General features: G+C 36.2%; 1 protein-coding gene across 3 annotated transcripts in view; it reads right to left on the bottom strand.

Annotated features, from left to right (window-relative positions):
- Positions 1–15,059, bottom strand: part of WASHC4 (WASH complex subunit 4) — a 54,612-nt gene that overhangs the window by 19,806 nt on the left and 19,747 nt on the right. For all 3 annotated transcript variants that reach the window (XR_011678537.1, XM_071422671.1, XM_071422672.1), the window contains exons 16-32: positions 14,454–14,561; positions 13,027–13,173; positions 12,835–12,914; positions 11,856–11,961; positions 11,021–11,137; positions 9,775–9,943; positions 9,486–9,640; positions 7,884–7,958; positions 6,971–7,075; positions 5,490–5,624; positions 4,664–4,772; positions 3,916–3,982; positions 3,124–3,210; positions 2,468–2,615; positions 2,212–2,308; positions 1,544–1,740; positions 452–551 (exon numbers count right to left, since the gene is read on the bottom strand). Coding sequence is in view for 2 of the 3 variants with exons in the window: in XM_071422671.1 (XP_071278772.1) it covers positions 452–551; positions 1,544–1,740; positions 2,212–2,308; positions 2,468–2,615; positions 3,124–3,210; positions 3,916–3,982; positions 4,664–4,772; positions 5,490–5,624; positions 6,971–7,075; positions 7,884–7,958; positions 9,486–9,640; positions 9,775–9,943; positions 11,021–11,137; positions 11,856–11,961; positions 12,835–12,914; positions 13,027–13,173; positions 14,454–14,561 (2,002 nt within the window). In the remaining variant the exon portion in view is untranslated. The remainder of the gene's footprint in view (positions 1–451; positions 552–1,543; positions 1,741–2,211; positions 2,309–2,467; positions 2,616–3,123; positions 3,211–3,915; positions 3,983–4,663; positions 4,773–5,489; positions 5,625–6,970; positions 7,076–7,883; positions 7,959–9,485; positions 9,641–9,774; positions 9,944–11,020; positions 11,138–11,855; positions 11,962–12,834; positions 12,915–13,026; positions 13,174–14,453; positions 14,562–15,059) is intronic.

Below are 15,059 nucleotides of genomic sequence, written 5' to 3'. Positions count from 1 at the left end.
ATATCAAACATCTAAATAGCTATAGTAACTGCATCATCTGCTATGTAAGTTGAAAGCCAGCTAGTACAAAAGGTGAAAATCACTTTATTTAACACCACCTAAGGCTGTCATTGTCAACACTGGTAACTGAAGAGGTAAGGATGCTGAAGTTACTGAATTTAATATTACTGCAAGTATGCAATTCTCCCTGTACCAGGCTTTACAGCCCATTTTTTTGTCAGCTGGTTCTTCTGTGGTGTTGTGCTTTTTTTCTCACACCCCAGAAACCCAGCTTGGAATTCACCTATTCCAAAGAAGGACTTCTTGAGCTGTTCTTGCTGAGTCTAAATCACCCATGACCACATCAACCTCTCTCATCAACCTATGAGCAAGAAAGCAGGTATAAAAAAACCCCTCTATTAAGGCACACAATCTCATTAGCCAAAATGATCTACATATAGGATTCACTCACCTTCTTTTTCTTTCTTTTCCTGGCTTTCTTCTGCTGCAGTTTTATCTGCTCTGAAAAAAATTCTTGCACTACTTAGCGAGAAATATAGGAGTTCAAATTCCTAAGGGAAAAGATAAAGAGGAGCATCAGTGTATCACAAATATGTAGACAAATATCAATGGGATCTTTCATGAGCATCTTAGGCTCCTAGATTTCAGTATCTAAATCACTTAAATGCTCTTGAAAATCTTCCTCCTTTCATTCCTTATTCACACGCATTTTACAAAGCAAATGTCAAATTACATTAAAGGGTAACCTAAGCAAAGCAGCATCACTGCAATAAATCTGTCACTGATCTACTGAGGCTGAAAATGAGGTTTGTAGCAGCACTGAGAACAGAGCAACTTGCCCATGGAAACTCATGCAGCCAATAGTTTAAACAACCACAAGCCTGATCAGTGTATGAACAAGGCTCAGTGATGTGTTTTTTTAACAGAGGACCAAACAGTGCACACTACTGGGAACCATGAGGGCATACAGGGCCTTATCTATTCCAACAAGACATTACAGAATGTAATCATGGGCTGCAAAAATAGCCATTGACAGATTTGTCCCATAGGCTTCTCCAATCAAGAGAGAGAAAGCACCACACCATAGATGAAACCTGAGCTGCTGTGCTCCAAAATTCAAATGCACCTTGCCTCTATTTGATAGCTAATGCATCATTCATTATGCATCATGCAGCTCAGAATTAACACACAGGCAGCTCTGAGGGTTCACAGAGTTATGTGCAATCCTTGTTATAAGAAGTTTAACCAAAAGATATTCTCTCCTATTTAAGCATTTATGGTTTAGTTGCATTAGCCTTCAAATTCCATGGGACAAAGAATTCCAATGAAACAGGTCTTCAAATATCACAAAAACCAATGGTATTCCCTCCAGGTCATACACCAAGTCTTTATGCTCTTTTTGCACTGTTGCTGTAGTCAGTGTTCAGGATTTTGCTCCCAATTTGTTCCATTAGAACAGTTACATGATTTGTAATGAGTAAGTGCTGAACTCAATACAGAACAGAAATTGTTACCAGAACATGTAACAAGGCCCATGCTGTACCTGTAAACAAACTTCCAGTCGCTTGTGGGTAAGGTTCATAGTCTGTAGTAGTTTTTCATCTTGATTAGTGGACTGTACGTTCTGTTGCTTAGCTACTGCTCTTATTTCCTTCACATACTTCTCTCTAACAGACTGGAACCAGTGCAGAGAATCAAACTCCTGGTACTGATCCAAAAGCTTCAGAATGTAAGCCACACCTAGTCATTAACAAACCATGTACTGAAGTCAACATGCAATTAGCAAAACATTTTGTGAATGTCTTCAGTGGATGAACCTAAATTAATAATTCCATGCAAATATAATTTAAATTGCTATTAACTTACAATTAATCTATCAGGAAAAATTACAATAAAGAACAAGCTTAAATTTTTTAAAAACATCACTTCTCCAAATACTTGCATTCCTTCTCATATGGATGAGAACCACAAGCTTGGAAAGAAATTTGGAAACACCAATGTGTTAAAACTGTCTGCTCCCATACACACCTATTCCATGTTTAGGAAATTCTGAACACAACCATAACACTCAAATGCCTTGTGCTGAAGCAAAGATAAATCCAAATAAATTATGAAATTTTTAATTATGGGAACAAAGTATAAACAAAACTTTTCTTGCAAATGTCCATTATGTTCGCTTACCCAAAGGTTAGTGAGAATGCTGAAACTTACCCATGGCAAACCCATCATCAGTGAAAGCTGCTCCACTTTTGTTCTTCTTATTCAACTTCTCCTTACAACTGATTGAATGCTCCACAAAATTGAGGGTCTGAAAGAATGAAAGGCTGTCTTGGAATCACAAAGAAACTCACAAATGTCACAAAGCATTGTCATACATGCTACTACAGTCTAACATAAAACATTTAAACACAGCCCTGATCTGACAAGACCTTTTTGAAGCAAGCCCTGGTGCAATGCAGACACTCACCAGGGGGGGAACAATGATGTAGAAGTTCCGCAAGTGCATGTTCTTTGTGCTGCGGAACTCGGGGGCAAACACATCCACCAGCATTTTGAAGTACTCTGTTCCCTCTGCAAAGTTCCGGGTCAGGTCACTCAGCACAGAGTCCAGCTGCCTGCAAGGGAAGAGCAATGAGTTACCTAGTTCTGCTGAAAATCCCGTTGCTTACCCACCTCTTGGAAAACAACCCTCTCTTTGCCCTTTGCCAATGTCCACAATCCAGGATTTGGGAGAGTACCCTCCCTCTACAGCCCATTTGAATAGTGGTTTTTGATTTCATTGTCTCAAAAAAAGGCCTGTGAATAGAACACTTGAATCTTTTTTACCTAAGACCCTGAAAATTTTTAAAAGGAGACCTCAGGCACATAGTGAGGAAAGCTTGTTAGCTTTTGAACAAGGATTTCTTCATGAAATCAGGTTCTAGGTCTATTACTATCAATGCTACTTCACATTTTCAAAACAACTGCTTCTATTTGCTTTGCTTAGAAACAAATATTTTTGCATAAAGACAGCAGAACTTTTAACACATACACACACACACAACTAATACCTGCATTTAGAAACATAAAATGTCAATTTTCTCATCCCACCCCTGCCCCAGACCTCAAATGATGTTAGTGTACCTTGCTGCTTTTTGTGTTTCTTCTGAGAGTTCTTCTTCTTTCACCAGCTCTTCAAAGTTAACAATATCTTCCAGATCCGGAACAAACCTGAAAATTTACTGTTTGTTAGGATTATGCTCACTGAAGTATCTACCCTAATTTATAATTTACTTAATTTAACCTTCTGGGCTTGAACTACTTAGGTCAAGTTATGTCATATCTGTCACACATTCTCATCCAAGCATTATTAACCTCATTTCTAAACACAGACACATCATCAGTTGTACTTCTGTTTTTACTAGGCTATCATCTCCTCCCTCTAGCACTGGATACTCTTGGTAACTATGTTTCCTACTATTTGCAAGAAAACTAACTATTCCTTATTATGCAAAAGTTACTATGTTTTCATGACCTTTCATAAACACAGACAAAATCTGTACAGAAAAAGGTATGAAAGGAATGTGTTTTCCAAGTTCCTCAGGGTTTGTATTATTTTTCCTTAACGCATCCTTGAAATTATTTAACATCACAAATTACTGGCTTATGGACTAATATCTTACTAATGTGTACATTCTATTAACTCTTTTGCCATGTTTTTGCATAGAAATTGTTTTATTTTTAGTGATTTATGTCCATGACTGTACAGTGCTGAATCTCAGCACTGTCTTCAATAATTACACTTAAATGAAAGCATATAAATGGAGCTTTTCAAAATTGATGGGGAATAGGTAAGGGTTTAGGGAATATCAGCAAGAATAGAGAGCAAGGGGAAGAGAAGGAGCTAAGAGAAAAATGCACTATTTGTAGAAATACCTAATAGCACTACTGCAGCAGTGAAGTCCACCAGATCTTATCATTCGTACATAACCCAAAGCGTTGCCTTTAAAAACAAGAAAAAACAAAGAAGCAATTTATAATTACTTAAACACACACACACTCGGCATAGCTCCTATAGGCTCTGAATTGTAAATTAAAGTTGCCATGTAGTTCTGGCACAGAACTTGGCTCTGAAAGCTATGTTATAGAAGTTAAATTGAACCCTGCTATCAAAAGTCTATGTAAAGAAATAAAAAAAAAAGCAAGGTTTTGTCCACTTCGGTACAAACTCTTTGCACTGGGCACATTAAACAGTTGTAAGTTCAGATCGGTTCTGCACATTTACAGCATCAGTGGCTGAAAATAGCATTGTCACATCATGCATCACTCAAGGGTACTTCAGCTGGATATATGGCCCATTTTTGAAATACACGAACTAAGCACTAATAGGTTTTTACTAGGAAATACATTCAACATGGGTAAAAGTCAGTTCCATAACAAAGAAAAGAATTAAAAAGGGAACAGGAATCTATGCAAGCTATAACTGTATTTTAGATTAAGACATGTAAAGGCCATTTCTGTGTAATTAGGTGAGAGCGTGCTCTTAGCATGGGATACAAGTCAACTTCTTTCCATCTGAGTGGAAATAAATCTAGCTTTAGCCTCAGCTAAAAGGTCAGTTACTAGGTGATGAAGATCTCTTCCATTTAATAATACTTATAACACGTTAGATAGCATTTCATACCAATTTGACTTATGAGTTGTCTGAACTGGTCAAGATAGCTCTGGCCATCTGGAGTTATTCCAAGTTTTCTGATGCCACGGTTGAATTTATCTGCTCTTTCAAAGGGATACTAGAAAAAAAATTTAAAATCATTTGTAATAATTACCTACCCTTAGAAAAAAACTTTTCATCACATCAATAAAGTTCTATTTGAAATGTAGTTCTACATCACATTTATAGCTTTTTTATTTTATAAATTATAGACCTGCTTGTCTGTATTAGTTCCCAGGAGTCATTTTACTAAGTCACTTCTGCAAGTTGAGAAGTTAAATAGTTTTACTTTGAAAAAGAAAGTATTCCTAAAACAAATAAGCACTGGACATGTAAAGAAGCTAGCAGTCTATTTTATGAAATACATTGTCTCTCTCATTTTTAAGACAGTTTTCTAGGATGGAAAATTAGACCCTCATTCCCAAATCCTGACATACTAGAGTGAGTGCTACATGATCATCATTTTGGATTCCATTCAAGCAAGCTTATTATTCAAAACTGAAAACTGTAATGCATGAGTCGAACAAAAAGTTTAGAACCTTCAACAGACTACAACTCCATCAAATCATCCTTAAGTCACTTAGAGAATGATTTTAGCCAACTCCAGATTTACATAGCAGACAGAATGAAACAAAGCCCTCCTGAATACAGACATTGGTAACACTGCATTTTGCCAGGAGAAAAGCTGTCCCTTAGTCAAATACACATTTGAATAATAGCAGGGTAATGGTTTGGTCACATGACAGTAACACTGTTTTTTAGAAAATTACTCTTGAGCCTTCAAAAACTACTATACCTTGTGATCATTTTGATCTTTGACTTCCCTGAAGAATCTAATGTCTTTGATAAGTCTGGATTTGATATGTTCATCATACATGAACTGGCTAAAAATGTAAAACTTTTTCCTCAAGAACTGGTAAGTGAAATTTACCTATAAGGCAAAAAGAAAAACAACGTCAAATCAAGAAAGTTAACAAAGTAAAACAAAGACATCTAACACCCTGTTTTCACCACATGCCTGAGTAACTTCTAATGCAAGTTCTCAACTTACTTTAATTTCACTGTTTTAAAAGAATAAGGAAAAATGAATAAACATTCTCCTGGAAGGCCTACTCTCTTCCAGGAAAGGACCAAGGAACAAGGTCAGTATTTCAGTTGATCACCTGCCCTACACAGCCATTAGTTTATCTGGAATATCCTGTAACTGTCCTTTTGAAACAATACAAAGATCAAGTGGAAACAGGCAGATATGATCAACTTCCTCAGTCTGTAGAATCTGCATAACCTTCTGACACAACTTTTTTTCTTCCTCAAAAAGTTTTCTAAAGTACTTTCTTATCTCAATACTTCTCATGTCTGCCAAAACAACTCACCATCACAAGTGAGTAAATCTGCATCACCAAAAAATAATGTGTGTAGCAGCATTTTTTGAGACTGTCCCACTCTCAGAAGAAAAGTGAAAGAAATCATCAAAACTTTTAGTAATTTCCACTTCTGAAATAATGACTTGAGAGTGGGTTCAATATTTCAACAAATTCATTTTCTTTTTTTTTTTTTTCTTATTTGATAGAGCCAGAAGAATAGAAAAAAGGAAACAGCAACAAGGTAGAACTTAAGCAGCAGACTGGAAAGCACTGACCTGAAAACACCTTTGTCACTGTATTCAAACTTGAGAATCCCAATGATAAATTCCTACTGTAGCAGACACAATGCACCTCTTTGCATTTACCTTGCAAAGAGGCAAATACCTTTGGCTGGTTAAAATGGCCACCTACACCTCAGACATCATTAAAAGCTTTGTAATAGGAACTCATTTTTCCAACAAATGATCAGAGCTCTGTAGCTTTATTTTGCAAATTGAAAAGCTGGTATTTCTTAAGCATAACAATTACAAGAAGAACTTAAAAAATCAACATTGCATTTTTTCAAGATTTGCTTTAACTGCAGCAAAAGTATCTCTCTATTAAGTGTCAATAAGGAGAAAATCAGGCCATACTGTCCAGAACAGTCCAACCAGAACATCTATTTCTCCTTTGATGTGGTTTTAGATTGCTTCCTTAACATTTAGGTAACTGGAAGTAATAACACTCTCAAAACATTGTGATATTGATTTGTGCCACGTCCAAGAACTCCTTTGTTTTATTAATTCATGCAGAACATTATTACTGCATTATTAAAACTGCATAACCAAATAAACTATAAGGAGATGCAAGGAGGAGGTTTTTGTGCACAATCAAAAACAAATAACCCAACAGCAGCAGTGCAAAAGATACTCACTGTTGTGTTCATGATTCCTGTTCCATGAGTTCGAATTGAGTTAGCGATGTGTCGGATATTGATGGTGTTCAAGTGTTTGTTATTACTAGTTCTTTCAATGAAGATCTGGGAGGCAGGGAGGGAAAATAAAGTTAAGTACTCAAAACTGCTTCTGTGATAAATTATTGATCAAAATAGCCCATATCCTGAGAGCAGCTGATAACTGGTGATTATGGAAAGAACCAAGAAAATCCAGCATGGATACAATGAACTTTATCTAGTAAATTCTTCCAATTTCTACACAGCAGTGATTCAACAATTCTAAGGCAGATGTTGCAATAAAGACTCCCATATTTGAGATTATATCCTACATTAAGTGGTATAAATTCTTTTGGCACCTGTTTGCACTTTTGACCCCACATATACCACAGCAATGAGTTCCACTACTGAATTATAAACTATGAAAAAAAGTACTTATTTTCTTTCAGGAAGCTGCTCATTTTTGTAATGGGCACCTCATTCTCACATTGTGAGAAACCCCAAAGGTTTGTTTCCTGTCCATGTTCTCCATGTCATTCACCGCTTCATCTCTCCAATAACCCATTTTCAGATACACATTTTTCAAGCTCAAAAATCATAACATACTTAGTATGCTCTTATAGAGCAGCCAATTATCCTTGCTGTCATCTGGCTTCCCTGGAAAACTGACATGCAGTGATCCTACTGGCAACACATTTCTAAAATATGCTACACAACATTCTCCAAAACCAAGCCATAGCATCCCCCAAGATGTTTTTCTAGAGCACCAATACTATTTTATAGCCTTTCACTATGCACGTTCAGCCTGGGCTTTCTTTACACGTACTACACTCTGCATTTTGCAATCCCTTCAAATTGGAGCCAAATGCCAGGAAAAGTATGGGATATACCTTACCTGATTATTCAAATTGTAGAGGTAGCGGGATACAAAAACATGAATATTTCTCATGATTTCCAAAACATCCAGACCCTGAAACAATATTATTTATTGAGAATTACTATGACAAGACTTCTTAAGACCTCCTGACACACCTAACCACTAAGGTGCAGAAATACTATTTATGCAGTCATTTGAAGGTATTTTAGAAAGCAGTGTTTTTCTTTGCAAAATGAAGAACCTCTTAACAATTTTTGTTTGGTGTCTGAAAGATAACACTTAGAGGAGAAAAAAGCAGCTCAGCCCATGTTTTAATATTTGCACTCCTGCCTGGTTTTTTCCAGCTTCCCCTGAAAGTAAGGAATTCTCCAGCCTATTCCACAAGGTGTAATTAAACGATAAAAAATAAAAAATTGAGATGTATCTGTTTTCACATTCTAAAATATAGAATCTTGCCTTAGAGATTCCTACAGACATATAGATGTTTACAGAGAAATAAGCAACTAGCTAATTATCAGTACTGTTGACCCAACCTGTATAAAATACTGAAGTTTGCTATTTAACAGTATAAATTTTACAACTATTTACACTATTTCCCCTAAGGAGTCCTTTAATTATCATTGTGCCTAGAGATGATGCTATTTAATTTATATACCTTATTTCCAGTTGTGCCAGGGATTTCATCAGGCTTTTGAGGCTGGGGGTTTTTGAAGTGTGAGGTGTCTTTGTTTTGAAGTAAAGTTCATACCAGAATCAATGTTATGAAACCAATTTGTTAAATTGTTTAATTCTTTGTAACAATGTGCTTATCAAATATGGCCAAGAGAAAACCAAGGCTGGAAACAGAAACTGATCTACAGCACTTCTGTGCCAAAAAAACAGCTGAAGTTCTTAGTTCTATGCAGTCTTTCAACTTAGGAAGACACAGCCATTATGAACATTAGAAAAAAAGGGGCTGTATTTCTAAGAGCCTTCACCAATGTGCTAACCTAAATGAGGGAAAGAAGCAAACTGCCAAAAATATCCAAGATATTATAACTCCAGAAGGAAAGTCTCCAGAACTATGCAATCTGTAGACCCTGTAACAGTGAATATCTTCACCATTAACTTGATGACTCCACAACTTTATTCTGAATGTCACCATGTTTAGCAGCTTTTAGGAGGCTATAAATCACTCTCCTAGAATCTAATTCACAGGTGTCCCAAAGTCTTCCATCTCCAGCCTGTGAAATAGTTTCTCTTGATGATCACTAAGCAAAAGCTAGCAATAAACCAGGGAGAAAGATTCACCTCTCAAAGGTCATTCCAGACTTGTAAGAGTTGTCTTGGCAGCTTGCCAAACTGCTGACACTGAATTTTCAAGAACACTGTCTCTGGCTTTGCATACTCAATTCATTTCATTATATTAAAAAAATGAAAAATTCAAATCCAACATAACATTAATGAATATCAGTGTGATCTCCAAAGGCAGATACAGATCCTGCCTCACAATTCAACCAGAAATTAAAGGTCACTTTTTCCAAACAGTTCTCTGCTCTTGGATACTTTCATTTCAGTGATTCAGTCCTATGACAGTGGAATGGTGGTTTAAATTCTATGCTTGCCCTGTGGGCACTGTACCTGCTCCAGAGTTTGGCTGGGAAGGTGAGCTTCAGTCATACTTAAACCATAGCGCTGGGTTGCCAAATTTCTCATCTCGCTGTAGGTGGCCCAGTCATGAAGTGCTACAGTTGTTAAGTTGTAGAAGGTCTTGTCCAAATAATGAGTTACATAAGCTGTGAACACGAAGGATGAACTAAAATAATGCTACCTATTTAGTTAGGAAAGTGTGGAAAGAAGTGAAAAGATATACAAAGCCAAAGTGTAAGAGATGAAAATAATAGAACCAAGCAAATGCGTAACTCCTCACCTTTTATGTCAATGAACCGATTGAAAAAACGTATTGGGTTCAGAAAGAAGAAGTGAGCCAAGTCCTTCATGCCAGCTCTGAAGGGGTTTCTGTCATCTAACTTCAGGTGAGTGTGAACTGATAAGCGCAGGTCCTTTTCTATCTCTTTACACAATTTGTCCAGCAAGTGCTATTCAAAAAAGTTAAAAAAACAAAAACAAAAGGAAAACCCACCAAAACACCAAACAAACACACAAACAAATAACACACACAAAAAAAAAATCACGTTCAGTATCCACTTACAATGCTCTGTTAGAAGAATCAACATTTCTCTCCACAGATATGTGTAAGACTGATTAAACTAGTGAAGAAAGCTTTGCTTTGGTAAAGGCCACACCAGTCAAAGTGAATAAATACTTGGGAACCATAAAAATATTGTTTTCCTGTGTTCTTGTTCTAGTACAAATAGCAAGAAAAAACTACCCAGCTCAGAAAACGTAAAGGTTTACCTACCTAATGTCATTTTTTACATGCTTAAAACTTCCATATGAGAGTTTAACACAACTCAAGTATTCTCACTTCTCATTTTAAGGGGAACTAAGCTTAGGGCTATCTATCTAAATAGTAAGAACAAATTCAGTGAGGAAGAGTCTTGCAATAAGAAATTTGGTCTGATTTTCTGAATAATATGTAATGTTTTGTCTTGAACTAGTCAAATAAAAAGCTATTTGACTAGTTCAAGTTTTGTCTTGAACTAGTCAAATAAAAATAAATATTTCAAAGGTTAAAAACTAAGACTTGGGAAATCCAAATTTACATTTTCTTTGTCAAATCTCCTTCATAATTCTAGATAATAATTCAGTCAAGTGGGCATCTGTATTTGCAGACCCTTCACTACTAAAAGCCATGCATGGAAACTAAGAACAGTAGCATTTATTTTAGGCATTCATCCAAACAGAAGCTAATCTGAAAAAAAGCACTCCTCTGTCTGCACAGTCAAATCTACAACTGAGGTTTTGTAAATTTACATAATTTAGAGTGCAGTATTTTCATGTTCCCAGCCAACACAGATCCCATTAAACATGAGTCTTAAATAACCAAAATTGTCAGTCAAACCAAACACCTTCCTATTTATTAAAATACTTCACACCAAAGTTCTCCGTGCTATTTTTACAGATCATATCAGATTTGCTACAATAGATGCTAATCTGAGCTATAGATATTTTAAGCACAGTGGTGTGTTTAATTCCCAACCACAAAAAATTACCTCATTGAGCACTTCCATGATTTCTTTGTCATAGCATTCCAGAAGCACCTCATAAGATTCCAAGTGTCTTGCATACATCATAGCAGGTACACAGTCCCGTAGTGCACTAAACATATACTTATTAAGAAACACATATTATTAACACACAGATATATCACCAGCACCTCAAACAGTGCTCAAAGCTATCAAAAATCAGAACCACTAGTCTTCCCATTTTCATTAAAAACTGACTTCATAAACCCTACTGAAGTGTTCTGTACTTAATCTGAGGTATTATTTGCTACTGACTGGAAGATCCTAATTATTAGCTATTTCGTCAGAAATTATTTGCACTTTATTAATTTCAGTACTATACAACCCTGGAACAGACATTTGATTTTTATCAGGATTATCATGCCAAAGCCTGATTCACATCTGCAGAAAGCACACATTACTTCAACATGAGGTGAAGAGATGAGGGGTGGAAAAAACTACAGGACAACTATCTAACACAGAACCCCTGAACACAGTGATAAATGCTTTAGAAATATGTAACCACAAAGAGGAACAAAGACTTTTAATGTTCAAGTCTAGCTGGTGTTCATTTCAAATTAGAATGAAGAGAGAAACAAAGAGACAGACACAGAGTTAACAAGAGCAACCCGAGATTTTTTTTTAAAGAAATCTAATAGATTTAGAACAAATATTGCTTTTATATCCTCCAGAATGAGAAGAAATGTCTGACTCAGTAGTAGTCAGGGATTTGCTTTTTGAGCTTTTCCTTTAGGAGCTTCAGTCTGAGGTTTATCATTTATTCATCTGAATCTGTCACAACAGTTGTAACATTATTACTTACATGTAGTCTAGCAGAATCCACTGCATTTTCATAGACATCATCTAAATAGATTGGAAAGACAGCTCGATGCCAGTATAAGAAACAACAGTCACATTGTGCTCGAACTCTGGAATAAAAGTTTAATTGTTAGACACGGGTTTGGAAGAAACCATTCTTCTAACACAGTGAGTGTGTTTAAACTAAAGACAAGTGCATTTCAAGCCTAAGTTTTACACCATTACTTTAATGTTCCAGATGCACTGACCATCAGAAGAAAGTTCTTTATTAAAGAACTTTTTTTTCCACTAGCCTATTTATAAATAAAGGGTACTTGGTTTTGAGAAAAAGTTAACTCAGTCTCTGAAAGACTTAAATCTTACATTACAGCAAATTCCTAAATAACTGTTTTCTTACTACATGCAATTAATAGCCTAGAGATCAAACATATTTTATAAATATCTCCTGTAAGTCAAAGGGGAAACAGTCCTCTCCTGATAAATTCCTGGGATAAATGCAGACAGGTTGTATCTCATGAGTCAACCACTAAAGGTGTTTGTCTCTCCCCTAAAAACTGCATGGAACCCAGATATTCACCTGGCTTACAAATGGCCAGCATGATGTAACTTGAGTGTGCACAGAAACTACAGCAGCAGTAAAACATGGTTCACATGTAAACTAGCAGCCCAATCTCCCAAACAGACTGATGCTAACTCAGAAACTTTGAGGTTGGGTTAAGGGGAACACTTCAGATTACCATAAAACCAAGTCATCCAAGAAAGTCACAGAATTCTAAACAATCAACAACCAGGTGAAATGTGACTTGTGCAAAGACAAGTGAGCTTCTGGCTTAATTCTGTAATTCTTCCTGTCCATTTCTGGTCTAAAAAACATGCAAAAATCACCACCAGCATGCAGAGACCAGATTTTGCCATTCACACAGTGAGGATCCAGCTCCCACAAGACACCAGGCTACCTTCTATATACTGCTGTCACTGCTTACCTCTCTGTAAGTTCACTGATCAAGTCCAGTTTTTTCAGAACTAACTGAAGGGGAATAAGTTCTTCATCTTTAAATGTTTTCTGTAGAAATGAAGAAAAAAAACCCACATGAGATCACAAGCTGATACTTTTTCATAAGACACTCCACCAAAAAAATGAAGGGCTCCACCAAAAAATGAATGATGGCACTTACCATCTGTGTTCCCACACTCAGTGCAAGGGAAACAATCAGTCGCCTCTGTTTTGTGCTTGGCCCATTGAGGGTGTTCTCAGCCAACACCAAAGCAGAGAGGACATCCAGGCGCTGCTCACTGTACTTCCTATCAGAAATCACCCTTTTCTTGATGACAAAAAGACACAGAAATTCAGAGAAAAGTTACCTAAGCCTAAAGGCAATAGCTTACTACTTCTTCCCAAAGCTTGTGGACTTGTCATAAATTGAGTATTTCTGCAAATACGTTTTGTGAACAGAGTTAACTGAATCCAAATTCATTTACTCTGCCAATTCAGTGATATTACCTGTCTATACTCTTGGAATATGTGCAGCCAACATGAACATAGGTTAAGTCATGCTAATGGATCCTTCTATTTACCAACATTTCCCTTTTAACATATTTTCTGATAAGCAGTCAAAATAACAAGACCTGTTCACACAAGTGTTTAATATCCTTCAGTGCAAAAGTTTTAACATATTTTTCTTAATTTAAAAATAATTGCAATGTAATTACAGCTATAATTTGAAACATTTATGAAATTGTATATCTTCAAACACTTTGTGTGTGTGTATATATATATATATATATATATACACACACATGAAGTGTTTGAAGATATACAATTTTTCTTAGTGACTTTGAAGTTTGGAAACTCCTCAGTTCAATTTATATATCTGTATACAAATTTTTATAGATACAACTATTTTTTTGCTTACCCTAGAAAATATAGAGATGCCAGATACATAAATTGAGATTACAGTCAAATAAAAAGGAAATTTCATAGCTGCACCAGTAACAACAGCACACATCCTTTGTAACTCTGCTACTGAATGTGATGAAAGAATAAAACCAATGAGTAATACATCAGAAAAGGCATACTAAAGTCTCATTTTTCCCTTCGTCCTGAATTCTGAAATTCAAGGTTTGACAAGCAAAAGAAACTATTTTATTCCACAGTGAAACAGAGAATTTATGCCCACAGTAGGCTCCTGTAAACCATCACATACTACTATTTTGCCAAAAAGACAAAGATTTAAGTAACAGTCTGTTTGCTTAGACCAGCAACAGATTGCTTTATCAATGTGCATCAGAAAAGATGTAAGCAAAGGTCAGCTTGTGAAAATTCACAAGAAACAAAACCTAAAAAGAACACAAGAAGAAGATAACAAGAGATGCAGCAGCTTAGAGGAAGAAGGGAACCATTTTTAGTCAAAAAACAGGTAATCATCTATCCTGTACAGTTTTCTAGGAAAAAGCTTGGAATGACTGGAAAGCTTATATATCTCTGAATTATGATAGAGCATTACACTACACATGTAGAAAAAATACAAAAACCACTTTAAATTAAACTTAATAGTTTTAAAAATACTTAGGGAGATTAATTATTAGAACTTTGATTACATACCTTGGCCACAGAGATAGAGAGAAGAGCCTGATACTGCAGATGCTGAGTGATGTGCGTCACAGAGTCTGCCACAACCATGCTTCTTCGGTAAAACATATATTCTATTGCCTGAAGTCAATTCCAAAACACATTAGGCTCATGTAGCTACCAAAATTGCTGCCTTAGGAATCTGGATTTATGCTGTGTGACTCATCCACACTGCAAATACAGACTCTTTCAATTTTGTAATGTGCTGTTACTAGCACTTACAATTAACCCTTAGAAACCAAGAAAATAAAACTATTTAGGAGCATAAAAAAGTTTCAGGACTGATTTAAGTTTTGTTTTTTGGTTTTGGATTTTTTTTCAGTTTTGTTCACCACTGCTTTCTGAAGTTACCATGAAAAAGAGTATCTTCTTTTTGGAAAAACTACCAGGAGAAATGTGAAGTGCCACATATGGGGAGGAACAATCTCCCATACATGAGTATATACCAGGAATCACCCAACTGGAAAGCAGCTTGGAAGGAAAGAACCTGAGGGGTCCTTGTGAACAGCAGGTGGAGTGCAAGGCAGCAATGTGCCCTTGTCCCAAAGAAGGCCAACGGTAGCTTTGGCTCCACTGGAC

The sequence above is a fragment of the Agelaius tricolor genome, unplaced genomic scaffold, assembly GCF_023055355.1.
Source record: "Agelaius tricolor isolate 1412-34295 unplaced genomic scaffold, bAgeTri1.0.p SCAF_3, whole genome shotgun sequence".
Lineage (NCBI taxonomy): Eukaryota > Metazoa > Chordata > Aves > Passeriformes > Icteridae > Agelaius > Agelaius tricolor.
Note: the sequence above shows the minus strand (reverse complement) of the source record. Positions and strands in the feature narration are given on the sequence as shown.